At 36.9% G+C, this 26,805-nt stretch overlaps 8 protein-coding genes and 1 long non-coding RNA gene across 12 annotated transcripts; 2 read left to right on the top strand and 7 right to left on the bottom strand.

The window, feature by feature from the left end:
* Positions 1-377: 377 nt before the first annotated feature.
* LOC124192039 lies at positions 378-958 on the bottom strand. The gene is made up of 2 exons (XR_006873554.1): positions 740-958; positions 378-670 (listed from the first exon to the last, which is right to left on the bottom strand). It is a non-coding gene; the product is annotated as an uncharacterized LOC124192039 (long non-coding RNA).
* Positions 959-1,998: 1,040 nt separating this feature from the next.
* LOC124192036 (glutathione S-transferase kappa 1-like) lies at positions 1,999-3,531 on the bottom strand. Its single transcript, XM_046585178.1, has 5 exons — positions 3,253-3,531; positions 3,009-3,191; positions 2,582-2,710; positions 2,361-2,513; positions 1,999-2,238 (listed from the first exon to the last, which is right to left on the bottom strand). The coding sequence occupies exons 1-5, from the start codon at positions 3,325-3,327 to the stop codon at positions 2,095-2,097; spliced, it is 684 nt and encodes a 227-aa protein (XP_046441134.1). The 5' UTR covers positions 3,328-3,531; the 3' UTR covers positions 1,999-2,094.
* A 149-nt stretch (positions 3,532-3,680) lies between these two features.
* LOC124192037 (glutathione S-transferase kappa 1-like) lies at positions 3,681-5,161 on the bottom strand. Of its 2 annotated transcripts, none has more exons than XM_046585179.1 (5): positions 4,831-5,161; positions 4,576-4,758; positions 4,347-4,475; positions 4,132-4,284; positions 3,681-4,014 (listed from the first exon to the last, which is right to left on the bottom strand). In XM_046585179.1, exons 1-5 carry the CDS (start codon positions 4,903-4,905, stop codon positions 3,889-3,891), a joined length of 666 nt encoding a protein of 221 aa, XP_046441135.1. In that variant the 5' UTR covers positions 4,906-5,161; the 3' UTR covers positions 3,681-3,888. The 2 variants fall into 2 exon arrangements, with proteins under 2 accessions (XP_046441135.1, XP_046441136.1); XM_046585180.1 differs by having other exon boundaries at positions 3,729-4,051; positions 4,831-5,026.
* A 149-nt stretch (positions 5,162-5,310) lies between these two features.
* Positions 5,311-6,543, bottom strand: LOC124192038 (PITH domain-containing protein 1-like). The gene is made up of 5 exons (XM_046585181.1): positions 6,244-6,543; positions 6,142-6,185; positions 5,993-6,070; positions 5,829-5,933; positions 5,311-5,769 (listed from the first exon to the last, which is right to left on the bottom strand). Exons 1-5 carry the CDS (start codon positions 6,430-6,432, stop codon positions 5,562-5,564), a joined length of 624 nt encoding a protein of 207 aa, XP_046441137.1. The 5' UTR covers positions 6,433-6,543; the 3' UTR covers positions 5,311-5,561.
* Positions 6,544-6,832: 289 nt separating this feature from the next.
* Positions 6,833-11,540, bottom strand: LOC124192033 (PTB domain-containing engulfment adapter protein 1-like). Its single transcript, XM_046585174.1, has 9 exons — positions 11,257-11,540; positions 10,833-11,043; positions 9,249-9,400; positions 8,998-9,168; positions 8,774-8,911; positions 8,492-8,713; positions 8,120-8,334; positions 7,936-8,051; positions 6,833-7,871 (listed from the first exon to the last, which is right to left on the bottom strand). Exons 3-9 carry the CDS (start codon positions 9,378-9,380, stop codon positions 7,585-7,587), a joined length of 1,281 nt encoding a protein of 426 aa, XP_046441130.1. The 5' UTR covers positions 9,381-9,400; positions 10,833-11,043; positions 11,257-11,540; the 3' UTR covers positions 6,833-7,584.
* LOC124192032 lies at positions 11,536-14,938 on the top strand. Its single transcript, XM_046585173.1, has 8 exons — positions 11,536-12,103; positions 12,170-12,201; positions 12,272-12,714; positions 12,779-12,821; positions 12,892-12,966; positions 13,030-13,717; positions 13,779-13,953; positions 14,017-14,938. Exons 1-8 carry the CDS (start codon positions 11,993-11,995, stop codon positions 14,115-14,117), a joined length of 1,668 nt encoding a protein of 555 aa, XP_046441129.1. The 5' UTR covers positions 11,536-11,992; the 3' UTR covers positions 14,118-14,938.
* Positions 14,115-21,751, bottom strand: LOC124192029 (activating signal cointegrator 1 complex subunit 2-like). 3 transcript variants are annotated; one of them, XM_046585169.1, is made up of 14 exons: positions 21,643-21,751; positions 21,307-21,377; positions 16,938-17,049; positions 16,729-16,874; positions 16,473-16,665; positions 16,196-16,393; positions 15,928-16,124; positions 15,680-15,853; positions 15,459-15,620; positions 15,216-15,396; positions 14,955-15,130; positions 14,787-14,883; positions 14,435-14,729; positions 14,115-14,369 (listed from the first exon to the last, which is right to left on the bottom strand). In XM_046585169.1, exons 3-14 carry the CDS (start codon positions 17,004-17,006, stop codon positions 14,242-14,244), a joined length of 2,016 nt encoding a protein of 671 aa, XP_046441125.1. In that variant the 5' UTR covers positions 17,007-17,049; positions 21,307-21,377; positions 21,643-21,751; the 3' UTR covers positions 14,115-14,241. The 3 variants fall into 3 exon arrangements, with proteins under 3 accessions (XP_046441125.1, XP_046441126.1, XP_046441124.1); XM_046585170.1 differs by lacking the exons at positions 21,307-21,377; positions 21,643-21,751 and adding an exon at positions 18,659-21,056; XM_046585168.1 differs by lacking the exons at positions 21,307-21,377; positions 21,643-21,751 and having other exon boundaries at positions 16,938-17,129.
* Positions 21,752-21,878: 127 nt separating this feature from the next.
* On the top strand, positions 21,879-23,998 carry LOC124192034 (carbonic anhydrase 1-like). Its single transcript, XM_046585175.1, has 7 exons — positions 21,879-22,031; positions 22,097-22,161; positions 22,596-22,654; positions 22,717-23,067; positions 23,132-23,246; positions 23,308-23,414; positions 23,473-23,998. Exons 1-7 carry the CDS (start codon positions 22,009-22,011, stop codon positions 23,605-23,607), a joined length of 855 nt encoding a protein of 284 aa, XP_046441131.1. The 5' UTR covers positions 21,879-22,008; the 3' UTR covers positions 23,608-23,998.
* Positions 23,781-26,635, bottom strand: LOC124192035 (E3 ubiquitin-protein ligase CCNB1IP1-like). The gene is made up of 4 exons (XM_046585177.1): positions 26,113-26,635; positions 25,791-26,001; positions 25,240-25,337; positions 23,781-25,177 (listed from the first exon to the last, which is right to left on the bottom strand). Exons 1-4 carry the CDS (start codon positions 26,362-26,364, stop codon positions 25,031-25,033), a joined length of 708 nt encoding a protein of 235 aa, XP_046441133.1. The 5' UTR covers positions 26,365-26,635; the 3' UTR covers positions 23,781-25,030.
* Between the last annotated feature and the right edge of the window lie 170 nt (positions 26,636-26,805).

Here is a 26,805-nt window from a genome sequence, read left to right as displayed (position 1 = left end):
CGGGACTACAGCGTAAGAATTTTAGCTTATTCCACATAGCTACTGATACGACCCTACATGAAACTAAACATTCCATAACTCTCTCAGACAGCTTTCTTCTCAAGAATATGGTTAACTTCCGCAGTTCACTCAAAACGATGAGCGAAAATGGTGTAATTGTTATGGTAATTATGTGTTGATTACAAGGGCCCCAGGTTCTTACTCCCTCCACATGTCTTATTGCCCCTCCATGTGGTCTCCCACTCTTCCCATGTCTGTGTGTAAACAATAATGTAAACTAACACAACTACTACCTAAATCTCACAAAGTGGGGCTAAATAATAATAAAATATTTTAACCTACGCACAAAATCGAGAATTTGTAAAACAATATAGAACCTTGTTGAATTTGATTTGGATTAAAACAAAAGGACGAGATCCTAAGAGCATCAACCTCATTAATCAAGCGACTATCCTACAAACTAGAACCCTCACAAAACAAGTTTTTTCTTGCTGGTATCACAACATCAGACAAGTCTAGTTTAGATTAGATGAAAAATTGCATACAATGAGTAAAACAGATGAATAATTGCTTGAAATGCTGTTCAACTTACACCTCACAGCTGATATTGGATTCTAGTTTCTTCTTTGCCGTTCTTTGCTGAAAAGTCAGCCTGACATTAGGCCATTAGCTGAGGTATAATAACAAGAGAAGGTAACATGTTAACCATCACTGCAAATTTTAAGGTAAATAAGCTTACCAGAGTCACTTGTTTGTGATGACCAATAATGGCGCCATGAGTCAGCATAGCAGAGACGAGGTAGAGGGAATATCGTGGCATTCGTGGGCTTGATCCTTCAATTCCTGGCTTTCCCGTTCTTACATATCGAAAAATTTCCTGGCTGAAAATAGGGAATGAATCGGAATGAATTCAAGCCAGTTCTGCTAATGAAATTTTAAATCTGAAACCATTTTCCTACCAAACCTGGTCGAAAATATTCAGGCATTCCACAGAGAACATATTACTGTTCAATCTTTACCCATAATGGTTTAACGGCAACATATTTTACCATCCAACTTCACCAAATCAGATCAAAACAGGCAAATTCCTTGCGACCTGATTAAAGTCACAATAACCATGGTCACAACTCGTGTGTTTCAACTATGACTTTTACACTTCCATTCATGAATGCCTCGATAACGAAGACCTTACACATGTGCAATCGTTAAGTTAGAAATTTACTAAAAAAAGGTTATGTACACTTAATCTATCAATATTTCAGCTATCCGAATCCTTATTTTACAGTCTTACACTCTTACGATTTAATTACCAATAAACAGAATTTTGACACACCACTAATTTTTCTCATAGTTCTTTCATTCTTTTCCACGATCACGACAGCATGGTGACGATATTCACGAATCACGATAAACAGTACACCAAAACCAAAGACACCACGCCATAGTTCGAATTGATGGAAATCTTGATTCTTTATTTTGATTCTTGAATGATCTTCCTGTTGTGCAACATTGCCACTTTTAGAAAAGATGCATGCTACAGTTAAGTTCTCCAAATGCTTTTTAATTTTTATTGATAATTAACCCAAGCATATCAAATTAAGCCCTATTTTGAAAGCATTTTCGACACAAATAGTTTACAAATCATTGAACCACATGGAGATCTTTCTCTACTGTGTAAGCGCACACATACATGATACCGTTTGGGAGGTGAGTTTGGAAGTGAATTGAGTCGATTAGATCATGATTCATGATGTAATGTTGTAGCGAAGCGGTTGATGAAGATGAATGAACGTATACAGGACATGCGCAGAACTTAGGCACTCAGGCAGCAAGAGATGGACTATGGATAAGGATATAGAATGAATCAAATCGGAGAACTTTTAGATTCATTCGGATGCGATGGACCTTAGCCAGTGGAATAAGGGGTGTATGTCCCAATTAATAAGGGGTCATGTTGGAGGCTTTTTCTTTGCTTGCTAGTGTAGTTTTATATATATATAAATTTTTTTTATATTTTTTAAATTATTTTAAAATATTTTTTTTTTAATATTTATTTTTTTTCCTTTCAGGTTTCAGCTTTCAGAATTAAGCTAGTTACAGTTTGCTATTCTTCTGTTCTGGAAAAGGACCTTTCCACACTTCTTTCAACAATTGAGCAATTAATGGAAAGCGATCCGATCCGAAAAATAGTTCTGGTCCTTCCTTGGCATGAACAACGATCGTTGGTGCGCCAAAAGCCTATTTAAAGTTATAGCCAATTTGTTCGTGAATAATTAAATTTAGTTTGTAATAAAAATAAGGCATAATTATGTACGGTCTACACATTCGTATACGCACAATCATACCCCTACGTCTCATACCCCATAATCAACTGCTTCTTCCGTAGTCTTTTTTAAAGCCTCTCTTGTTTCCGGTTCATCCATTCTTTTCAAACAATTCTCAATATCAATTTCATTCATTTGGGCGTTTTTAGCAGCTAGTTTAAAACTGTCTTCCTCTGTGATATCTTCTCCCTTATTTCCAAATTATGGATTTAGGTTATTTTCATTATTTCATTGTTATGTATCAATCACAAACTTACTCTAGACCAGATTCTTTGCCAAAGTTCACGAGAGACATTTTCAAGGTACACTGGGCAGTGTAGATTAATAGAAGTGAGAAATCTCATGGCTTTCAAGGAACCTTTTTGAACAAGAACATTGTAGGGATCCTGAAAATTTTTTTTAACTATGTTATGCTGAAATATTTAAAAAAAAATACAGTAACTACCCACTCTAAGTTTGGAAACTATTCGCAAGATTTTCAAAAAAATCATGGTGAAAGCATGTCATTCCTTCTACAACAGGATTTTTTTAGTTTTTCTTTGCGATAACTCAAACGTGAGTTATCGCGAAAAAAAAGGGAACACTTTGGCCCGTAAGCCGCAGTGTTAAAAGCGCGGAAACACTTGTCGTGTTTCCAGACTTAGTGTGGGTACTGTATATAAATATTAAATTTAAAAAAATTACATCAATAAGTTTGATGTTGATTCCAAAGTAGTCAGCATTTCTGAGAAGGTCTTTCTGCATGTACATGCCTTTTGATGCAACAGTCATAGGAGGTTTATTTCCAGTAGCTTTCATAACTCCTCCAAGGAAAAAAGGCCGAAGAACTAAATCCATATTCCAATATGGTTTATATCGACAAAGAACCTAATAAATAACAAATAAACATGAAGGCAACACTTAATTTTTATGTGATAATAAATCTTACCTCAAAACAAAACCAAGTATATGGAGACACGACGTCAAAGTAAAACTCGACTTTAGTTGGAGTAGAAGCAGCCATTTCGTGCTGATAGTTGAAGCCAAATACTTATAAGTTCTTCAGTGAAACGTTTTATTACACATTCTATGCTAAAACTGAAGATAACAAATTGAAAAACAATTGACATAAGCAAGAGAGCAAAGGTAAAGGCGCAATGTGACTTTCTATTTCCTTACTAGTCTTATCTTATTTACTTGTGTGACTTTTGAGATAAAATCAACAAAGCAGACGACAATAAAAATAAACGTCATAGTGAATCTGGTGCGGACTTGCGCGGAAGGTTCAATGGTTGCAGGGGGGCTTGAATCAATCTGGTTAAATGTTCGGCCTTAGATATTAATTCTAGTTTCTAGTTTAGTCGCAATTAAGCGCTATATTACAGACCATTGTATTTGAACAAATGTTGAGGTTACTATTCATAGTAAAATCTACCATATTACATTTTATTATCAAACTGATGTCTTTAATCACAAATTTCCAAGGGCAAGAATATTAATCAAAAAAAAAAAAGGCTAAAGCTAATACTTCTGTACACTTCTTTTTATCTTTTACTAATCAATATTTAAAAATTTGAGAAGTTTTCTACTCTGGAAAAGGACCTTTCCATTCTTCATTCATCATTTGCGCAATCAAAGGAAAACGGTCCGAGCCGAAAAACATTTCCGGGTTATCCTTTGAGTGAACAACAATGGTAGGTGCGCCAAAAGCCTAATATTATCAATGCATATATATTTAATGTGATGTTCTGTAAATAAGTAAATTTATCAATTATTGTTAAAGGAGGAATCGAAAGTTTAGGGGATGCAATTTAAATAACAGATATACCCCACGCTCAATGGCGTCTTCGGTAGATTTCTTTAAAGCCAATTTCACAGTGGAATCATCCATCAACTTGAAACATTTTTGAATGTCAAAATCTTTCATGTTTGCTGCCTTTGCAGCAAGACGCAAACTTTCATTTTCTACAATATCTTCCCCCTGTGTATAACATATATATAATTTTTTTGTAAGTAATTTTAAAACAGACCCATTTCACTCACTCTTGACCAAATTCTAGTCCAAAGTTCGCGCGAAACACCCTCAACATGTTCGGGGTGTTCGTGAGCAATAGCAGTAAGAAATCTTTGAGCTCTCAAAGTTCCCTTCTCAATCATTACATTAAAAGGATCCTAATTGAATAATTTATTACTTATATTGTTTAAAAAGGTTATGTCCAGTGGTTGTTCAAAATATCAGGAATTGTAAAAATTATCAAACAAGACAACATACCTCTATTAACTTCAATGGAATTCCAAAGTAAGCAGCATTTCTTAAAAGATCTTTTTGCATGTACAAGCCTTTAGATGGAACCATCATTGGTGGCCTGTTGCCTGTTTCTTTCATTACTCCTCCTAGGAAAAATGGCCGAAGAACTAGATCCATTTTCCAATGCGACCGATACCGACATAACGCCTTCAAGAAAAATATAATTTGTGAATTAGAAACATGCTGTAAAACTTTCGAGGTTAAATACGTCTATCTTACCTCAAATCCAAACCAACTGTATGGGGAAACGACATCATAGAAAAGCTCCACTTTTGTACGTATTAGAGCTGCCATTTTAATTCAGGCTCATTCAAAAGTTGGTTTTTTAAAAGACGACAGCTCCACTTATTCGTCCGAGCTCAAACTCTTGTAAGACAGTAAGACCAACTACTATTGCGCACTAAAACAATTGAACTAACTGGAAATCAACTGGAAAGTTCGTCTGCTTGGCGCGTAGCTAGGCTGCCATGGCAATTTGGCAAAGGTAAGAAAGAAATGGGGGGTGGGGGGTGGATATGGAAAGCGCGAACCCGCGTGCAGCATCCACCGTCTTGATTCATCAGTCACTACTTCATCAGGAAGAAAAGTTGAAGTGATGAAGGGAAAAATTGTGATTTGAATGATTGCATCTCATTTCCAGACTACAAAAACAGTAGCACAACACACTAAAAAGAAAATGAATGAAATAAGAACAATTAATTTAGAGATTAGACATTTGTATCAGTCTATCAGAATAACCAAGTGATCGATTCACACGACACAGGGAATGGGCGGAGGGTAAACGCGCAGAGAAAGTGCAAAATAGAAACTCCCACTCTAAGCGCGTACCCCTTTCCGTTGGAATCAACACACTTTTCCATTTAGTTCAAACGTACGATGGTAATCCTCGAAGTTTTTGCAATGACAATTTTCCCTTCAAACAATTATCGTAAAAATATTAAGGCAACCATCTACACATCCATATTAGTGGTTTCAATAATTTTGTCTTTATGATCTGCCATTGAAGGGGTGGCTTCATAAGTGCATAGAGTTACTCCATGTCTGTGGCCTTCTGACCAATCTCCCTTAAGGCCAATGAAAAGGATCTTTGTTGTGTCTGCACCATGGTTTTTAGGGAAATGGAGTGTCAAATGGTAAACAGAAGAAAATTTAACTATCCTACCAAAAACACACAAAACAATTTAATTATGTTTTAAATAAAAAGAATTCAAAATTACTTTGTAGCATATTCTGTAGTCCCATTAAAGTCTTCTACAAGATTTAGCTCTTGATCAGCAGGGCTAGCTGCCTCATCAAAAGTCATATGAGGTCTGTTCTTGAATCTGAATTATGTGTTACATTATAAAAGGGTTCAAGAAAAATAACTACATATTTTACTTACAAACGAACTACTGATGGATGTGTTCCTTCATCTCCTCCCATAATGATCAGCCCTTTCAATTTCACATTACCTGTGAACCTGCAAGTCACATAGTTTAGAAAAAACTTAATTGCAAATCAAAATCTGTAGTAGGCTAACATTACACCTACGGAATATTAAACAACAGCTCTTCATCTGCATCACTCTCAACAAACTAAGGGGAAACAACATTTTAGACTCAATTTATAGATAGGAGAAAATGTGAGTATTACTCTGTCACTATCAAGACGTTCATCCCATGGTCGAAAAACGCTTTTCCCAGAATTTTCTATGCTTTCATTCAGACATTCCAAATTATGCAGGTCAATTCTGGAGTACAAATTATAAAGTACAGCTAAATCGTCAGTTTTGGTTTCTTGGCTGCATTCACAGTGATGTCCATGAACATGATTGTGTGCCATGTTGTTGTTAATTAATTATTGTTTGCAAGTAATCTTACTAATAATAGAACAATCCCTGAGGAAACCACTAATAACGACGCAATTTGACTCGATGAAACGTTTGTTGCTTTGTTTTCGAATTTTTTTAGGCGTTCGTCTGCTAAAAAGTCCGGCAAAATCAAAATTAGGTAGGAGAAGTTGCCAAGTGGGAAAAGTACAAGTGTTGAGAGATGAAATTCAAAAGAAGTGATATTACTGATATAAAATAATGTAATTATCTAATTATGTAAATAAGATACAAGTAATTTTATTTAAGCAAGTAAACATTTGTTTTAAATATTATAAGTTCAAAATCAATGCCCTTTCCGAATTGATGAGGAGGCAAGCATTGATGCAATGAATGCACGCAACAGTCACAGACTCACAGTATAATTTTGTATTGAGTTCTTGATAACATTTCATAAAGCATCGAGAGTGAGTAATAAGTACAGTGTTATCTATGAAAATTCAAACAACCCATGGAAAGTAACCAAATTAACCTTGTAAGGTTGCTAAATATATATTTCGTTTTCTTAGAACCTTCGGTTTTTCACATGATATTAGATCGTTTTGCAATAGTACATAATAAAAAGTAAAGAGACATGCGTCCTATGTAGATTGTTCTGTAACCGTGATGTCTTATTGGTTTAAAATTTTAAAATGTCAGTCAATACTGATGTTATCCAACTTTTAAAGGTTTGGAATAAAGTAAAGCTACAACGTTAGTAAAAGCACAACAGCGAAGTCGAGGAGTTTCTTTACATGGCGTCCCACCGATAAAAAATAATGGGCCCATTGACCTATAGTGTGACAACCAATGTACATTTTCGCTGTCGCTGGAAGCAATTTTCTTCTCAGTGCTGTAAAAATGCTTCAAGGAATGTATAGCAAAAATAGGGGAATATGTCACCAATAATAAAAAAAGGTAGAGTAAACAGCGGTTAACTAATCAACGACATGACCAACACTGCATGGCATGACGCTATTAGAAATAACTCTACTATAATGATTGTTAACCTTTTGGAATGCAAGAACCCTTTCTTTAGCTTTTTTGGGGGGGCTTTAAATGCGTCGTATCGTTCTTTTTTTTTCTCCAATTTGCAAGTAGACCACTACTTCTTTTACACGGCTCTTTTACAGACGTAGGGGATCGAATTTGTCGAGGCTTTCCAAGTTAAAATCATCACCCTCAAACGAAATTCCTCGGGTGAAACCTTCTTGCATTTCAGTCATGCGGCGATTCAAAACCCCCGTATTCAAATTCATTTCTTGGTCGGTTTGAGACACTACTCGCCCGAAATCAGCCATCCCAAAGGGGTCGGTACTGCTATCTCCAAACGGCTCCGCTCCAAAAATGTCTTTCTCGTTCGAAGTGTTTTCGTTTTTCTTTTCGATTTTGGGTTGTAACGTTGAAAGGAATCCTACACAATCAAATGCAATTGTCAAATTCAGAGTAACGTATAACTATGTACAAGTTAATGTTACCCAAAGGCATATCTATGGTAACGTTGCGTGCATTATTGTTGATAATTGTGTCGCTGGCGCGAGGATCAAAGTCGTCATCACTTTCCCCGAAGAGATCTTCTGCTCCTACGACATCACTTTAGGCCGAAACGAATCCGTTAATATTATACACACTGTATTTAAATTTCATTCAAATTGAAGTTACGATTTAATTCCTTTGGCTTCAAAGGATCGCGGTGGAACTGGAGGAAGATTCGGGTATTGGTTGTTAATTTGCTGCACCGTATTGGGTCTTTCATTCGAATGAAAGTTGATTAACGTTTCGTCCTGGTTTCCACCATTAGTCGACCGGTTAGTACTTGATCCGTTCAATGAAGACAAATTGTCGGAGTCGATGGACACATCCAATACATTTGTAACCTAATAAAATCACATTATTGCTTTAAAGATTGTTCACGAATCATATGAGAGGCTACGCGTCGTTTGATCTGAGTTCTCTGACTCTTACAACAACAAATTGTAAGACTAGCAGCTGCCGACCTACCACTACCAAGTGCACAAGTACACGCTTATTTACCCCTTCAGTTTCCAAAAATCCGGCCAACTTGTTATTGTCAACCAAGTTGCTCAACTCGAGAAGACGACGACGAAGAACTTGATTTTGGCGTTCCAAGTTATCAAGTTTTTCTTGCAGTTGACTCACTTGTCGACGTCCTTCAACTTCTCTTCCACTGCTCTCCAGAAATCGGCGGTAAGCTAAATCAAAAGCTTGGCCAATCGTCAAAGTGATTTCCTCAGCCTTAAAGAAAATGCCCATTAACATAAGTTGTAAATAGAATCCCAAAAAACTTAAACTTACTAATTTATCGCTCACGAAAACGAAACATGTGTGCTTTTCAGAATCCTCTTCTTTAGCAATGAAACTAAAAAATTTCTTTTCAGCCTTATCGTCCGCACAGTACGAAATACGATGAAGAGGATATTGATGAAGAATTCGCTGTCAAATCATGAGATAATGTGAGAAAGTTAGCTTTCATGTTTTAAAAAATAAACAGTTAACAATTTAACGGATAGTGAACATACTTTTCCTTTAGGTTCCTGAATAGCGACACCATCAACAGAGACGGTCAACTCAACTTTTGGGGTTCGTTGGCCTTCGGCTTTGCGAAGCTGTTGAGAAAAGCGCAGCTTGCGAATGCCTTCTTTCACTACTTCAATTCCTTTAGGATGTTCAACATCCGTGTTTCCCAAAAACTACAAGTGGTTGGGAATCGAGGGAATGGCATTTAATGTGGTTTCACATCACAATTGCAAATCATGTTATCCCTATTTACCTTGACTAGGTAGGCAATGTGGCCATGCATGAGAGATTCCGGTGTGTGAATCCAATTTTTGTTGTTGCTTTTGTTATTGCTGCCATTTTTCGTGTTGTTTGTCCAGCGCAGAAGGTTGGAAGTTCTCATCATGCTGTGAAAAATTTCAAGTGCTAAGAGAAAGAAAGAAAAAAAACAATAATTACATTTCTTGAAAAGAGCAACGTTATATTTATAGCCTCGAGTTTTCTTTGATTTCCAACTTTCATTTTTACGTTTAAAATAATTTCTGGTGTTACTCTAACACACCTTTTTTCAATTTAACGATTTACAGTCATCTATAGCTAAATACTGTTTAAAAAAGTGTACACAATCAGAAATACCTGCACACTTATAGCTATGCTAACGATGAGATAAAAGGTTAAATTAATTTACGACTTTAACGTTCGCACAAAGTGTTTAAAATTCAGTCAACATAATAAAACTAGGCTTCCACACGATAATGTCTTGGTATAAATAAGAGAAATGAACACGTCCCGAATTTTAATACGTCAAAACACCTATTGAAAGTTCATTCATTCAACTATGGGCATATGATCCAGACCTAACAGGATTTCCCTTGAATAAATTCAACAACCAGTGCATTAAACTAGGAAAACCACTAGCCGCGGACACACCGGTTATTGAGAACGAAACACACACCAAAGACAATATTGAATCGCATATTTATACGTATAATACTGGGTCATTTTCCTCGTGTTAAAAGATCGTTGATATCCATAACGGAAAACGCCCATCTCACCTGGCTATATTTTGATTTCACATGTGGTGGAATCAGCCCTTTTTCCAAGCAGTTCAAATTACAAATTGTGTGCGCAGACTCGCACGGACTCACACAAGAGAGGGAAATTTCAACTTTTTAAGGAAAAACGGCTATAACAGCAATCGGGGACTGAAATTCACTGACCACTCACGCTTTCTTTTCGTATTATGTACGTGCGTATCCTTGTTATTACCTGAAATCTCATTGGTGTACAGAGAGAAATTAGAAATTGGTATCCCTACAGGGTTTTCTTTCTTCAGGAATAGAGCCTTAAAATTGTATACACACCTCTCTACACACAAAAAGTTTTCAACACTTGAAAAGATTTTCATTCTTAACACAATGCAACAAGCAAAGTTCCTTGTAGTTGTTTACAGACAAAAGAAACCAGGGCAAAGGGAAATGTGAAATCGACATTCTATTATTTATCCATATCCGGAGTCTGTTAGTTAAAATATATACGATTTGAAGGACTTCCGTGCAATTCTTTACACAGTGAATAATGCAAAAAGACACAGATGGAAAAAAAACCCGACATTTTGCTGATTTGCTCAACATAACGGAGCTATGCAACAAATCTTATGAAACCTCGGTTCTTTGTTCGTGTGCCCCAAAATAACAAACTTGTCGCTGCAGCCAAGATTTTTTGGGCCACTGATTTCTAAAACTGTCAGTGATCATTTGAAAATGATTTTAACCAGAACTTTGAATCAACTTATTGCAAGATTTATAATTAAGATTCTATTGGAAAACCACTAGAGAAAATTAGAAAATGAACTTACCTAGACGTTGTAATTCCGTCAGCAACAGCGCGTTTCTCCGGTTTAACTTCCAGAGAAAGTTCTCAACTCTGGTTCTTCAACAGGTCATATACAAGACTGCGTATACGCCACTGCGTTCCAATAACGGGATAGCACTATTTTTTTTTTTCAGATGAGGTTTCTACGCGACATCTACCGATGGTGTAGCGCACAAAACACAAATCAACATTTTCTGAAAAAATAAAAATTAATAATTTTACTATTTGAATTGTGGTGAAGTAATAAATCAAAGTCAAAACTATTTTTAAATAAAGTCTTTCAATTTTTAGTTTGTTTCCATCAAGCTTTACTATGACATTGTGTTACAACCATAAAGCAAAGTGTCAATGTGACACTTCCTTCACCAAAGCACACTTTTTACCCTTCACTACTTAACAAAACTTACCGTCGAAATTCAGAAGCAGCTCTAATAATCAACATACTCATGCAAATCTTATGTCACTTTTGTTCGCAGTCGGCAGTTGACTTCGACTATTGATTATACATATTGATTGAAATTGCAAGTGCAACATAGATAAATTTCCTTCAAATTGCTATAAAAATGCAAAGAAAACTCGCTTAGTTTATTTTAATTCAAATTTAGAGTAATTATCTTAAATCGTAAGATTTTTGTTGTCTTTTAATTTCGCTGCATTCAAGAATGTGTGTCATGTCAAATTGTCAATGAATGAAGTGCCTTGGAAGTGCTCTCACCTTTCTGACATAACGTATGCCCAAGATTTACAAACAAATGGCGAACACGGTTGGAATTTCGATTGAGTTTCGAACTGATTTTGGTTTGCTGTCATGTAAAAAGAAGTTAACAGAAAATAATAAGAATTTAATTGAATACTGATAAAATTACTTCATTTTCAATTCCAAAAATATGAAAATAACTGAAAAATGGCAATGGTGTCGAGTAGGAACCTTCTCATTTGATTGGTTATTCAATTTCAATCCAACGTTGATAGTCGAGTCAGCTGTGGCTGAAAACCGTCACTTTTCAAATTGAAAAATTGTCAGTACTATAACTACTAAGAGACAGTAGGTCGTAAGAGTTCTCTGGGAAATCACTTTGTTTTTTAGTTTCTTTACCTAAGTTTTTAAGTTTAAGTGAAAGTGCATTTGATCATCAATACAAGATGACTGACATAGAGGAATTGGAGGTTAAACATTCAGATGATGAAGTTGAGTGTTTTTTGGACAATGAAGTTTTTTTTGGTCCCGTTACTGAAAAAGAAAAAGAAATAAGGGTATAATTCTAAGAAAAAAGAAGAAAAGACTGATAAACAATAAATTATTTTTTTTTTCCTTTTTAGAAACCATTACCTAGGAAGACACTTCACCCATGGTAACAATCAATTTATGAACATTGCAAAGATGAACAGATAACAAAACATTCACAATTTTTATATGTATAGTGAAATAGCAGAGATTTCTAAAAGGGGTATGACGTTTCATGAATGGGAAGCCTTCAAAGATCAAGTCCACAGAAACGAAATGAATGACAAAGCTATCATTGAAGTCTATGGTTTGGATGCAGATACAACAGAGGAATCTTTCACTAGTTGCCGCACTTCAGCTGAAGATGGAACTAAACAAGTTTCATTTGAGGTGGTGAATCTTGATCATCCAGACAGTGTTGATTCATTATCTGAATCATTGACAGAACAACACTATGTGGAGTCTTTTTCTGAATCAAGCATTAGTCAACCATGTGAAGAACTTCAGTCTGAATCAGCGATTGAAACAAGTCAAAATGAAATTTCTGGAACTGAAGAGCTGAATGACACATGGGAAATCCAAGAAAGGATGCTCTTACTTGCAGAAAAACTGGAGCGTGGAGAAGATATTCCAGAACTAGGTCACTTATTCATCCCAAATTTTGTTGTTGTTGGAGCAATTTGGTAACGTTGTTTAATTTCTAGGCATTTGTCGTCATTCTTCGGGAGTTGTGGAGTATACAACAAGGTTTTTCTGCTTTATTATTATTTTTTAAATATATAAAGTAATTAATGAAAGGTATTCCATAAAATTATAGGGTGAGCAAATCTGACAACAAAGAAAATTCCATTATTACGGCTCCTTCCTCCACCCACCATTTCCAAGATATCAGGTAAACGTAAGCAATCTGCCTGTTTCGCGCTTACAAGTGATAATTCTTTTGATTTATTAAAAGGGTAAATGAAGAAGAAGATTGCAAGATATTTAAGAATGAAGATCAGATCATTGAAGATGTTGTAAACAAGAAAATTAATCCAGAGATGTCAACAGCAAAATCTCCTGGCAAAAAAATCATAGCTTGCGCCGTTGAAGAAAGAATAACGAAATCAGTGGAAGCATTGGCAAAAGAAATGGATTGTCTGTTTTTAGCTGATTCGACTCTAGAAACACCCGTAAAGAAAGCTCCTCCAATGGTCAACAATAGCCTGACCCTCGCATCAATGCCTGTGCCTTCTTCTTCCCACAATGTGGAAACTCCCATAAAGACACCGTCTGGTTTGGGCGTGAAACACCGCTCAACACCTATTCAAAATGAGAGTGTGAAGAGATCTGCGACGAAACCAAACGTGCGACCCAATAAGAACACGGTTGCTGAAAGTCCTGTTGGAATGTACATTCGCAGTTTGCCGGAACCAATATTAATTGAAAATGTTCGTTCGGCTCAGAAAAAGAAGCAGATACACAGTAGTCCCATGGTCAAACCAGTGCCGGTTGCCATTAAGAACAAAGACGGCCGCTGGAGTGTAGCTCGGACACCAAAAAGCAGCAATGCTTCATCCAAGGAGAATCGTCTTGAAGCAAACAACTTTGCTGATTTTAAACCAGTCCTTCCTTGCGTTGTACACGAAGCTGCTGCCACTCTGGTAAACTTGGTTTTCTCTATGAAATTTCGAAAAGATATCAAAATGTTTTCTTTATTTTTAGATTGAGGAGAGACCTGCTCGTTCTCCGCATACAATGCCAGGAGCAGGAGGAAAAATAGGAAAGTTAATGGAAAGGGGTCCCACACCTACAGTTATGAAACATCACGGTCGCATTCAAATCCCCAGAAATACGACGAACTCAGCTAAAATTATTCATTCGCCTATGTCTGCACGAGGTGATAATTTTAAAAAATTCAATTCAATCCAACGAAAAGATTAATTGATGTTTTTCTTTATAGTTGAATCGTCTAGTGCCCTGATGGAAGTATCCGTCCTTGAAGCTGTTGGAAGTAACAAACTTTGCACACCGAATAGAAATCCTGCATTATTTCGTAAATAGTTTGAAAGAAACACTATTTTATTCACTTTCTCAAAATTCCCTCATTTTACTGAGCGTTTCCCTGTTGAACAAGTGACTGTGTTGTCCTTAATAATTGATAAACAAGAAGCTCCCCAAATCGGCACTAAAATTCACGTCTCTTCCTATCTGCCATATATCTTCTATTATGATTTGCTCCTCGTGTCTTATTTTCAGTTTTGTGTCGTCGAGCCACGATAGTTTCCTTCTCCTGCCCTTGACCTCGTGGTCCACCTAAATCACAACCATATTCGAATTTAAAAATATTTTACCACTGAAAACAATTAACGCTCTATTACCAACAACGTTTCGCTGCGAAGGTGCAGGGCCGGGTCTGTAATTGCCACGTCTGCTCAATCGCCTTTGCTCGGCTAGAGCTCGCATTTCTTCTGGATTTGTTACAAAGTGATCCCTAGGCTTTTCTTCAGTCTGATTGTAATTCTCTTCTTCTTCTTCCGATTCTTCCTCCATTTTCGGTCGTAAAATACGAGGTACAACAAATGATCTGCGTAATTCATCTTCTCCGGTGTGTGCATCTGGCTCTTCAGAACCAACAGCATGTCCATCGTAGGTGTCATCGTATTCATCTTCATACTAATTGATAAAGTAGAATCATTGAAACGGTTGAAACTAAAACAACAAAATACATACTTCGGCAGCAAGTTGTTCGTCTACACGATCGAGGATAATATGTTTCATGTCCTGCTTGTCGTTCAAAAGCTCCCGCATTTCATTGAAATGAACGGTTCTGAAAAATTTCGTTTGTCATAAAATTAAAATAAACGAAGAAGTTTTACCATTAACCATTTAGTATCATACTTGGTTCGATTTTTCTTGGATATATCAGTTTGTTCGTCAAAAGCCACAAAAGGTTCTGGAATTGGCTGCTGCTGGTCAGGTATGTTATGACCTTCGTTTAAGTGAGGCGGTAAATTGTCTTCTAATACAGCGTTGATAACGGCTTCCGGGTTGTAATCGTAATGCTTCAAACAGACCTATCCATAATAATCAATATTAAGATCGATGCACGAGATTTCATTAAATAAATGTTGGAAGGTGTATATGTATACGAAGACTCACCCGAATAAAGCTTTCGTGAAGGTCAGGCAAAAGTTCCTTTACTTGAAGAATAAGCGCACTAATCTTCGCGGGATCCACGCCGCCATCAGATGATCTTAGACTTGCTGGTGTCAAAGACAAACCAAATTCCACTCTAAATTCCTTCAGACCTAGCTTAATGTATTCCACCCTCGTGCTATCCCTGTAAAATAAATTGGTTTTACTGACTAATCATTAAACGTGTAGTAAACGGTAATGACTTACATTTGAATACCCAGTTGGGTAATTAGATCAATGTCATCTTGCACTTGAAAAATCAAGTTATAATCTATGATGAAGTGACGTTGCCGCTCTGAAACTAAACAGGTTAGCCAATCCAACCACAGTTCCACAGGTTGTTCTCTATCCCATGAAGGGTCATCATGACTACAATGGAAAATTACGTGAACGTGAGAAACAATTAAAATTTGCACGAACAATGAGACCTATGTGCTAGAAGCAGCTTTACAGAGCCGGAATGCAATAACGCGTTGTAAATTTGGATGAGAAATTTGCGAGCCAAATTTAGGTTAAGGACCATTTTGTCTTTCATATTTGGCGATAAAGTTTCAATTTGGCGACACAAAGAAGGAATGCTCTTCTCATAAAAATCGGATAACCTACAAAAATAATTCAACATTTTTAAAAAGGTTAATTTTTCACTTCTTAAAAAATGTTTTTTATAAATACATACTGATTTTGGATAGTTGCATCGATGAGTAATGGCGCTGCTTCCGGATAAATGTCAATGAAATACCATAGAGTTGCCGCAATATCCAGGGTATAGACGACGAGTTCACCAAGCTCCTCAACCGACAATGGCCCACAATGAATGCTTCCAGCAGCTTGACTGCTCTCTAGACCAAGTTGACCTAAAATGAGTTGGAAAACCTGAAAATGATGACAAACAGTATAAATGATGTAACGTTTGCGGTTAAGAAAAACAAAATGCTTCGCATCACCTGAACCAAGCCTTTGGCAGTTTCTTCTAGGTCATACTTGTACTTGGGTTGATTAACAAAAATGTTCTTAAACATTTTGCTCAGCAGGACAGAATTAGTTGGTCCATAGAGAACACAAAGGTCCATCATTTTTGGAACATCAAAGATGAAATTGTCATAGATCAACTTCCCAAACATTTCAGGGCTGATGTAACAATCCTTGATAAGTGTTATTATTAAAAATTGATGTATCAATGAACACACAGGGAAAAAGCTGATGAATAGTAAAATATAATACTTTGGATTCCTTATGAGTAGCCATGCGTACAAAGGTAAGAAACACCAAGTCCTGGGTTTCCTTGAATAATTTCCAAGCGGTAGGGAGAGCTTTCAATGCATCTTTTTCCTCTGAGTAAAACCTTGGGGCTTCTTGAAGAAATGAAACTAAACTGGCATTAAGAGGTTTATCATATATGATCTGCGACCAAAATCTGCATAAGGATGATTATTAAGTTAAAATGACAAAGTATAAAAATAGAAAAAATTGGATCAACTTGTGATGTGGAAGCTTCAATAGCCAATGAAGGTCATTTTTTAAAAACTGGGTGATTTCACACCAGTCTTTTAAGTCAATCCCATTAGATATTGTTGATGGAGAAACAAAGTGAAGAAATTTCCTCTTTTCAACCCACTTTGGACTCTACAAGTGTCTCAAAAAAGGGAGTAAAAATAAATCTTTCTTTAGGATTTAATGTAAACTTACCAGTGCAGGAACTCCAACAGTTTTACCATTTTCAGAGATTTGTACAGTTCGTTTTTCAAGAGAAGTCATGTTGACTACTGAACTAATAAATCAACTTAAATTTCCGACTTTCCTGCAGGATGGAAAAAGAATAGGATATTTGTTTACTACTGCCTAGCAGACAAGACTTAACTAGCAATGTCACAACATTGGAAAATATTGTTACGGCGTTGCATGCAAACGTAGAAAACGAAATAACGGAAAATGAAAAATTATAAATAGACGAGAATTATGTAAATTAGCACACGTCATCCATTTGCCAATTTTTTTTATTTAAATAATTATATTTCAGTTTCAATGCCAAGAAATGTAATGCTAAGGCTGCCAGCCAGTCCTGTTATTGCTAGTAAATAGTAATGAAATGCCATTGGACTGCCTGCAGATTAGAATTCAATCAATTATTGTTCTAAAAATTGATTAAATTATTGTATTGTTTTCTGCTGTACACGCATTACATGTTGTCCAGCTTATAGGGCAAGGATAAAAACATTTCAAATACGTGATTGATACCACTGTCTAGACCGGTCTAGAAAAATTCATTTTCTCTTGGCTTATACGACCTTCCAAAGAGATAAAATAAGTACGGTTAAGTAACAGAAGAACACGATTCTTCGATTGACAAGGAAAGTATCCCCAACGACTGAAAAGTACTGTTTTAGGCTATCATTACGAAAAATTAGTTTGTTATTCACAAGGTTATTTATTGAGACTGCAAGAACTGAATAGAGAACACCGACAAAAACCCTAGCTATATCTTTTCTTTCCAGTTCAAGTTCCTAAAAGATTTCCCGTAAAAATGCCTTGTTCTTCCGCATTTACATCCTTTGTGTAGGAATCCCTGAATAACATTGTTGAAAGATTAAAACGTCTTATTTAAGAATTGGGTATAATTGTACCTTTGCAATCAATTAAAAAAAACCTTCGGATTCTTCATTATACAAATATCAATGTTACAATAAAATGGAAAAGTAAGAGTTCCAACTTCCAAGTAAACCAAATTAATTATAACTATACGTGATTGGAGTTGGAGCTTTGAATTAAAACATGCAGGTGTAATTAAGTATAGTATACACTTCGTTGTATCTTGATCTTTGAGCAGACCTTGACCTAAAAATGCAGTTCCGAATCCCACTTCCGCGTGATACGTGTTCCTGTCTGTGAGCCCATGGCTGGCATAAACTTGGAACTATATGCGATAGCTGACAAAAACAGTTGTAAAAGGAGCTAAAGGAGTAGAAAGACCAACCTATAGATCCCATTGAAGGTCATTTCTCTTCTCTATCAATCAATAAAGTAATAAACCGGATTGGAACCTCCTCCGTAATCTTTGTTATTATTTGCTTGCCTATGGTTACAGCCTTGGACATTCTCTTTAACTTATGGTCATATCAATAATACTTAAAATTAATCATTTAAAATACTACGCATACTTCAAAATACTACCGAAACCGATTGAGTTACACCAATAGCGAGGCTGAGGCCAAATTTCTGCGTTGATATTCATTCACCAATTTTTATCATTTTCCGGGTTACGTTGAGTGTTGACACAGAGTCAACAAAGACCAATTTGATATTGCCTTTCAAAATAATCGTGACCTCGGATGTCAATTTTTTCCAGAGACAGGAAAACCAAAAAGTTCCGCTCACTCAACGACAACAACAACAACATGAAAACAACAGACCTTATTTGGCGTATAGATGGCACTACATTCGTCGATTGTCAGATTTAAATTTGCTTTCGAAATGTGTTGATAATGACATGTACGCTTTTTCAACTTGGTAAACAACTCCCATTATTGGTCTAAAGTCCAGCCAGCTCTTTTTTGTTTTTCCTCTGTGGAACACAACGGAAAAATTGAAGGTCGGGAGACATTTGGCAAGGTTTGAACGTGAACCGAAGGGCGTTGTCTTTTTTTTTTTTTAATTTCAGGTTTCAACAGATAATACCCGCTATTGTATATTGTATACGCTACTGGTAGATATGAGACAGAAATTTAAAATATGTAGACTGTTGCATGGAAACAACACACACAAAAAGGAAACAGCAACAAACAATCTGATAAGGACGATGCCAATCACCGGTCAAATCAAAAGAGAAAAACGTAAAATAAAATTCTGTTTTTCACATTAACTTCTTCTTATCGTATTAGAAAAAATTCTTATACAACTACAGGGTTGTTGTCTAATACACCCGTTAATATTCAATCATACTGCGCAGTTAGCGGCGAATCAACTCTTGAAGTCAGGGAACTCTGAATCTCAGAGAAATCCGCACTTTTTATTACGTTTGGCACATGATACACGTAACCGCAATATGCATAGTTGGGTTGCAAGTTTCATAACAGCCCGAGGGCCCTGTCGCGCCAATTCACGCTCACGATTCCCTTCGCGATCTAGGTGCACTGGTACGCCGTATTTGGCGCCATTGTCCCAACATGGCAGAAAAGGGAAAAACAGATTCCAAACAGTTTCTTTTCTTTGACATATATGTACATATATACCTGGAAGTTTATACTTTCGATAAGACATAATAAAAAAGAGTGCAATTTATTTTAGAACTCTACTCTAGGTCAAATTTGCACTACAGTTAAACGTTACGCAACCATGCCAGAAAACTCAATCTAAAATCGTGTGACATTATATAATAAAACAATTGTTGATATCGTTTCAGCTTTAAGTTGAGATTAACCAATCTGTTACTTTTGTTCGTATCTTAAATTTTTGTGACTAAAGATAATTTTGTGCGGTTAGTCAAAAGATTGAAATAAGATGATGCAACAAAAACAAGACGCTGTATCAAAATACTTTGTGGTATAAGGTTGAATAATATAGAGCGTATCGGTGAGAAATTAAGAATAAGAGTCAATCTATTTCAAAAGTACATGACTCAGAATATGAGAAACCCCGAAGCTATTTATTATTGCGACGTTGCTTACTGGAAAACTTGTTTTTATTTCACTTCTTTTTGTGAACGGGAGGGGGGTTTTCATTGGGTTTAGCCGCGTTCACTCTGCCGTGGCCTGTGAGCACGTTGGTATGCGCTTTATTCGCCGCCAGCCATTTTACCGCGCCCGCTGGGTCCGGAGTTCTAGAACTTTCCGAGACTTGTGCGTGTACGAGCGAGGGCAAGGAGGGGGGGATCTAGGCTTTTGTACCGCCACTCGTGTCCCATTTTTATATTTTTTAAAGGGATGGGAAAGGCCTTAACATGTTGCTACTGCACGACTCATCGCGTTGTTTTTCACGGTGTTCAAAGATTAGGTGATGATGAATCTCCGGTTTCCACGCCGATTGTTTTTTTCCTTCTTGATGAGATCAGCTCAGACATCCGTTCACGGTTTCAAAAATGCCAACTTAACAAATTTCGTTCGATGCATAAACATGTCCACGTTCAATATAATATCCGCGTGACCGGATGATGCAACCTCTTGTTTCTGGTTAAAAGTACCGGATGTAGCGAATCACTGCATGTAGTTATTCGCCAGAAATATATCTTCCTTTTTATTTTAAACAACAGAAAAATAACTTGTGACAATTGATGAGTGAGGAATGGCGTTTTTGATTTGGCATTGCGTCACATTTTTTTACTTCCTATGCATTTAAAGTCTAATTAAATCAATTACGGCCTGAGGCAAGATGAAACAAACATGACTAGACAGAATGCCATCCTTTTAATCTGGTGGGAGGAAGAGAACGCTAAAAATATCAGGAAGGGGTTAATTAATAAATTTAAGTAAATTAAGTAACTCCCACGAGATTTAAATAATGGCCTTGAAACCAAACTATTTTACTAGTTCGCGGAACAATTTACAGCCTTTAGGGGAAAACTTTTAATGATTGATTACACGTCAAGTTTAAATTGGTAACGAGCACGAAGTTGCACCATACAACTTGTTGTTTCAAAAAAATTGTATCGTAGCCTCGGTTCATATCGAACACTATTTGTGTAACTTTAAAAGCCATTAACCTGAGCTATATCTGCGTGTGTCGTCATAAATAGACACTTGTGGCACAATGACCAACCCGACTCCAGCTGTGCGGAAACACCAGACTCGAAAGGTGCAAACCATTTGCTATATTTTTCCAAGTGTCAATGGTTCTTCGATAAGGGCATTCAGTGATAGCCAGTGATAGCACAGACTCCCGATAAAAGAAGTGGTCGAGTACAAACTCCACCAGTCACGAGATTCGTCGAAATACACATCCTTGAACTCATTTTAAATAAAATGTCCGTCTGCCAGATGCATAAAAATAGTTTCTTTTCGTACGTTATATAATGGACTGAACAGAATTCGCTTTTAAAAACTGCAAATAAAAACCGTTACCTTACCTTTTTTCTGTGCCAAAACAAACACTCGTTGGGTCGTCACCTGTAAATGGCAGTCGTCTGCTGGTTGTCACCTGCAGAAACGAGAAGGTTAACAAAAGCCATCGAAAACAACAAAAATAGTAAACAAAAATCAGTGAAAAAATAGAATTCACGATTCTTACATCAACGACACTGTGTGTAAAAACTATGCCCTCAAGACTTGGTCATTTGCCAAAGTAATCATGACAGAGTTTGGGGAATAACGTTAGCCTGGAGGGATCATTTTTTGGGTTTTTTCTTTAACTATAAAATCCAAGACCTTTATCCTTCGGTACCTGGTACCATCCGACATCTTACCTCTCTCTTTCAAGCTCCTATAGTCGTTTCCATCTCTGGAATTACCGCCCTTCGAACACTTGACACAAGGCACAAGTCACAAGGTATTGCGAAACAGTGTACTGTTGCCATGCTGCTGCTTGGTAAACACATATTTTTCACCGCCGCCATGTGCTTTTTGTTGATGGCCAATCCCGATCGAGCATTTTTTTTCTCTCCCTCCCCCTCGTGTTTCCCCCCCTCCCGGCTTTTCCCAACCGACAGTAGACTATAAAGCCGCTAGGCAAACAGTCCCGCCTTCAGTTACAAAGCAGCGCTCGAAAGCGAAACACACGAAGAAATATTCTCGCCTTTTTTATTGTGATTAATTTGATCAAAGTTTATTAAATGGTCTGGACGGTTGGTGATTGGTAAGTCTATTAGCACTCGAGAAAAATGTAGTGATATTCTTCATCATGTTGTGACATCTTTACAGGTGCATTTGCGTCCCTGAGTCTATCGAACTCTTATCGCAGTCGGTCCAGAAGTTTTGTGGATGTGGTAAGTGATTTTAGTACCTTTTTCTTTTTGTGTGTTAGTCTGTTTACCGTTGTGCTCTAAAGACTGTGAGTGCCAACGATGTGTGACCATTGGTGCAATAGTATTGCAGTGCACGTGGTTTCGAGTTGAATGGACTCGCTTGTACACACTAAACTTTCTCCTAAAAAGCGTAAAAACCCATAAATGACATGTGATGCCTTTGAGCAATATCGACTTTCTCCTTTTCCCCTAAAATTTTCGAGTTTGTCGACCCTCTTATGCCCTTGAGTGCCGGAATCTTTCTAGAAACGTCAACTTTGAGCCCACGCCCTATTATTTCTTATCAACAAACTAAAATTTGCAAAAGGAAATGGGTTGTTGATTACGTGTGGCAATATTTCTTTTTTAGTTTGAGTTGACACTTGAGTGACTCATTTTTTGTTTATTTCTCATAGGTCCACACTCGTATACTGCTAAACACTTTCTGCACGCTCCCGGACATCGTCAGTCACCGGTAAATATTACTCATTCACGTTTTTTAAGGAACTTTATAATTGATACATTATTTGAATTCAGATCAACATTCGACCTGATGAAGTTAAGCTTGATCCGCGTTTGAACATCAAACGTCTCACTTGGAATTATCCAAAGGAAACGATTGAATTGCTGAATACCGGATATTGTTGGAAAGCTCACGTGCCTACTGAAGGAGCCACTTTGTCTGGAGGTCCATTGTCCCACGACTACAGGCTTGCTCAATATCATTGTCACTGGGGAGAGAACGACCATATCGGATCCGAGCATGTCGTCAATGGGCAATCGTATGGAGCTGAAATACATTTCGTCAACTGGAACACCAAGTACGGAAGCTTCAACGAAGCACTCAAGTACGGAGACGGGTTGGCAGTATTGGGCGTTTTTCTTAAAGTAGGTTTTATACAATTTGACAGTTTGTAAGCTGTTTGAGACTAATTTTTACTTGTACTAATAGGTAGGCAAGGAAAATCCTGAGCTTAACAAACTTTGTGAGTTGACAAATGATATCAAGCACAAAGATGAGTGCACCCCATTTAGACACACTTTGGATCCAAACAAGCTACTCCCACGTAATTTTGATTTAATCATTCACTAAAATCTCATTTCTAAGTGCTTCATTTGCATTTACAGAAAAGGGAGCATACTACACTTATCTGGGTTCGTTGACTACCCCTCCCTGCAATGAGTGTGTTATCTGGATTGTTTTCGTGGAACCAATTGAAGTTTCTCATGAACAGGTATGTTAAATTGTACTATTTCCAATATTCAGTCCAAACTTACGTAATTTATTTGCAGTTGGAGTCTTTCCGAGAGATGATGTCTATGAAGAAGGGAGGTTGCAGCCAACCAAGTCGTGAGCACAAGATATTGAACAATTTCCGTCCGCCGTTGTCTGTTGAGGAGAGGGTGGTCAGTCTTGGGTATTTGTGAACTGCGGGAGTTCAACTGGCCAAATTGTCATCACAATTTTTAGTTATTTTAAAATCGGAAAGAAAAATATGGGATCTTTTTAGGATTCGCGGTTCATATTATATACAGACTTTTCTTTCTGGTCGTGGCCAGGAACCATTTATTATAAACGTAGAACTATTTTTTAAGCGTCACATTTATGCAGATATCTTTATACTGTGCATCCCATGTATCCCCAGCAAAATAATGCCGGAGAAGAATCATCTTCAGGTGTTGACTATGCCAACATTCTATTATAAGGCTTTGTTTATCGTAATGAATTTTTGGATCATCAATTACTATGCAATTGGTTACCAGGGATTTGTAGCGGGGATTTACTACTTCAATCTTTTCAATAAACATTTCAAAATTACTTACGTGTTCGTTTTATGCTTGATGGAATACTTGGCAAAATGAACAAAATAACAGGTCGTAATTCAAACCGGCATTTCTATGAAACCGAACCAGTTACTATGTGCGTCACGAGAGAGAAGCAAATCCACTTCCTTGTTAGATTTTCACGCGACTCCATATGTATGGCCAAAAGGCGAAAGGACGGAATCCGGTTACTGTCTTTTTTGTTGTTATTTTTCAGTTGCAATCAACATTATTTTTTTAGAAAATTCCCCCCTAAAGCACGTATGCAAGGATGGAGTAGTCTTCGCCATTAGTCAGATTTGCGCATCGCTTCACCACAATAAACAGGATATCCCCAACGTCAATACAAATACAAGTACGTCGTAGTTCTGGAGGTGACTTTCTGATTTGTTGTGGTTATTCCATTTATGGTCATAGTTTAGCATCCGCCCTGTTGTTGTTTTTCCCAACAAACGCAATTGTAATGAAAAGTATTCCATAAAATTTCACAATACTGTTGACTTGTTTTGGGTGACAGTATTTAAATAAAAAGATAGTCTTGGATTGGTATGTGTTCCAACCCCAATCTCTTATCAAATCCAAGTCATGCTTCGAACTTTGATTCGATGGCGTCCACGTGACGATTAGATACGCTTAAAGCGCGTGTAAAAACCATCACGTAACACGATCCATATCTCGGGTGGGATCGGAGGTGTATCGAACTCGATTTAATTCTCTTATTAACTTATAAGGCAAGAAACCGGAGGGAGGAAAAATTAACCAAACAAACCGCTTCATACCGGATTGAAGAAGGTTATATGAAGGGCATTTGATTTTGGCATCAGCCTGTCTTCGTTCTGGGAAGCTGTTTTTAAATCAACGCTGTTCGGCCATGGCCTACAGCCGCAAATATAACAGACATAAAAATGCAACACCTTAATCGAAATAAAATTGCTAAGTCATAAGTGCAAATTAAACTTCGTGGGTGAAACTAAAAATATTATTCCTTTGCGATTGCCAAAAAATGAAATTGCATAGTTACAAGGCTTTAGAACTTGCCCAAAAATTGTCTTTGAGGTAGATTGTCGTTTCGTGAAGATCGAGCGTGGTGAGGTGGGATTGACGGCCGTGGATATTGCTTCCTAATAGTTCCGGAAGCGTTCGTGTTGATAGTAGTAGTGGATTTATCTTCAACCTTCCAGAAAATTCTTCCTTGAACAATCAATTTGTTTTTAGACTTTCTACATTTCTATTTACCTGTTGCTTTGTGTCAACATATGAATAGCTTTGGGCACTTTGGTTTGCTGAAACTTCCGATTTATGATTCTGGAGTTTAGAATTTTCCTCTTTGAGACCTAAAAATACAAAAGTTTTAAAGAGTTAAATATTGGAACAATCGGTGAGATTTTATCTCATCAATTAAAATTATTGGGGAAGATTATAGGGGGTGAATCTAAACAATTGTAAATCTAACGCAAAAGCTATCCATAAATTTGGCAAATAAGATTGGAACAGCTCTTATTTCCAGGAAATGATTAAATATTTAAATTAGAACGTCAACGGTCATCAGAATGCAAAATGTCGTCTCCCTGAAAATATAACGTGAAGTTGCTGTGGTTGAAACGTAACACCTGGTGAATAAACAACATGGGGGAAATCGAACTAATGTGATTCCTTTTTAAAAAATTCTATCCAAATAAGTAAAACCAGTAGATGGGATGGGCACCAGGAAACCAAGTTTGGACACTCACTCTGTTTACATTTGGAATACAAGAATATATTAAAAAAAAAAACGTGTTTCGACTCACGGTGGCACTCTTCTCTCAGGGAGAAAATTTCGCGATTCATCCCTGCAACTTTGTCCTCGTAGTGACTCTGCAATTCCACCACCTGCGAACGAGTGGCTTGAACGCTATTTTCCGCTGTGCTGAGCTGCAAGATGGATTGACTTTGCCAAAATGAAATTCCCCTTCTTGCTGCCTCAAGACAATCATCAGGATTTAGGCCCATGAGCACCATCTGCGAAATATTATTCGCAAGGCCAAAAAAACATTTACATTAGCTAATTAAGGACTTGATTGTGACATATGTTAATAGTACGATAAATTATTAGTGTATAATACAAATTACCTCAACAAAGTGACTAGGAGGATTCAACTCAGACTGAATTATATCAAATGGACTTGTTAATTGGTGCGAGCAGATAGGACAGATGGCTGGAAGTTTTCCAAGTTCAGCCAAACCACAGGAGGCACAAAAGATATGGCCACAAACAGTAATCCATGGCTGATCTGTCTTATTGGAAACTTCTTGGTAACACGCCGAGACATTACATTTCAATACGAATGGATGCAAGGAATTTGTTTCATTGTCTAGAGTCATATTTTATCACGGTTTTTCAATTCAACACGTGAGAAAAAGTGTCACTTTCGTTCATTCAATTGACAAAATGATTCAGATACGTGTGTTTCTACGAAACAGTTTATAAATCTTAAGACTTTTAAAGAACAAATTTGACTTCGATTTGGTTTACACTCAAGCAAAATTGTGCTGGGATTAGAACGTTTCCAAAAATATTTTTCGAAAATTCCATGGTTTCCATTGTAAATAATGCAGCGTTGCCAATTGAGACAAACCTGTAACACTCCAAAACCAGCTGAGAAAACTCAAAAGTCTAAAACAACAAGATCTCTCTCACAAGATCAGACTAAGAAAGTATTGCTGTAAAGAAAAGAAAAATTCGTTTAAGAATGACAGCACAATTTTGATAAACGCAATTATTGAAAAAACAATTATTTTGTATTTATTCTTGTATAGTTTCCG

The sequence above is a fragment of the Daphnia pulex genome, chromosome 4, assembly GCF_021134715.1.
Source record: "Daphnia pulex isolate KAP4 chromosome 4, ASM2113471v1".
In the NCBI taxonomy this organism is placed as follows: domain Eukaryota; kingdom Metazoa; phylum Arthropoda; class Branchiopoda; order Diplostraca; family Daphniidae; genus Daphnia; species Daphnia pulex.
The sequence above is the reverse complement of the archived record's forward strand: the minus strand, read 5'-3'. Positions and strand labels throughout refer to the sequence as shown.

Coding starts and splice junctions, on each gene's coding strand:
- LOC124192036 (XM_046585178.1), bottom strand. CDS start 3,327: ATGGCTGCTTCTACTCCAACTAAAGTCGAGTTTTACTTTGACGTCGTG. Junction 3,192..3,252: donor ATACTTGGTTTTGTTTTGAG/GTAAGATTTATT, acceptor GTTATTTATTAG/GTTCTTTGTCGATATAAACC. Junction 2,239..2,360: donor AAGAAGCAGTTGATTATGGG/GTATGAGACGTA, acceptor AACTTTAAATAG/GCTTTTGGCGCACCAACGAT.
- LOC124192037 (XM_046585179.1), bottom strand. CDS start 4,905: ATGGCAGCTCTAATACGTACAAAAGTGGAGCTTTTCTATGATGTCGTT. Junction 4,285..4,346: donor GGACTAGAATTTGGTCAAGA/GTGAGTGAAATG, acceptor TGTTATACACAG/GGGGAAGATATTGTAGAAAA. Junction 4,015..4,131: donor AAGACGCCATTGAGCGTGGG/GTATATCTGTTA, acceptor TGATAATATTAG/GCTTTTGGCGCACCTACCAT.
- LOC124192038 (XM_046585181.1), bottom strand. CDS start 6,432: ATGGCACACAATCATGTTCATGGACATCACTGTGAATGCAGCCAAGAA. Junction 6,186..6,243: donor AACGTCTTGATAGTGACAGA/GTAATACTCACA, acceptor GTTTCCCCTTAG/TTTGTTGAGAGTGATGCAGA. Junction 6,071..6,141: donor GAGCTGTTGTTTAATATTCC/GTAGGTGTAATG, acceptor TGTGACTTGCAG/GTTCACAGGTAATGTGAAAT.
- LOC124192033 (XM_046585174.1), bottom strand. CDS start 9,380: ATGATGAGAACTTCCAACCTTCTGCGCTGGACAAACAACACGAAAAAT. Junction 9,169..9,248: donor ACATTGCCTACCTAGTCAAG/GTAAATAGGGAT, acceptor AACCACTTGTAG/TTTTTGGGAAACACGGATGT. Junction 8,335..8,491: donor GATTTTTGGAAACTGAAGGG/GTAAATAAGCGT, acceptor TGATTTTATTAG/GTTACAAATGTATTGGATGT.
- LOC124192032 (XM_046585173.1), top strand. CDS start 11,993: ATGACTGACATAGAGGAATTGGAGGTTAAACATTCAGATGATGAAGTT. Junction 12,202..12,271: donor AGGAAGACACTTCACCCATG/GTAACAATCAAT, acceptor TTATATGTATAG/TGAAATAGCAGAGATTTCTA. Junction 13,954..14,016: donor TTCGCCTATGTCTGCACGAG/GTGATAATTTTA, acceptor TTTTCTTTATAG/TTGAATCGTCTAGTGCCCTG.
- LOC124192029 (XM_046585169.1), bottom strand. CDS start 17,006: ATGACTTCTCTTGAAAAACGAACTGTACAAATCTCTGAAAATGGTAAA. Junction 16,125..16,195: donor CTGCCAAAGGCTTGGTTCAG/GTGATGCGAAGC, acceptor CATCATTTTCAG/GTTTTCCAACTCATTTTAGG. Junction 14,370..14,434: donor TTCGCAGCGAAACGTTGTTG/GTAATAGAGCGT, acceptor GTTGTGATTTAG/GTGGACCACGAGGTCAAGGG.
- LOC124192034 (XM_046585175.1), top strand. CDS start 22,009: ATGGTCTGGACGGTTGGTGATTG. Junction 22,655..22,716: donor CCGGACATCGTCAGTCACCG/GTAAATATTACT, acceptor ATTTGAATTCAG/ATCAACATTCGACCTGATGA. Junction 23,247..23,307: donor TCCAAACAAGCTACTCCCAC/GTAATTTTGATT, acceptor TTGCATTTACAG/AAAAGGGAGCATACTACACT.
- LOC124192035 (XM_046585177.1), bottom strand. CDS start 26,364: ATGACTCTAGACAATGAAACAAATTCCTTGCATCCATTCGTATTGAAA. Junction 26,002..26,112: donor CTCCTAGTCACTTTGTTGAG/GTAATTTGTATT, acceptor AATATTTCGCAG/ATGGTGCTCATGGGCCTAAA. Junction 25,178..25,239: donor ATGTTGACACAAAGCAACAG/GTAAATAGAAAT, acceptor ATTTTCTGGAAG/GTTGAAGATAAATCCACTAC.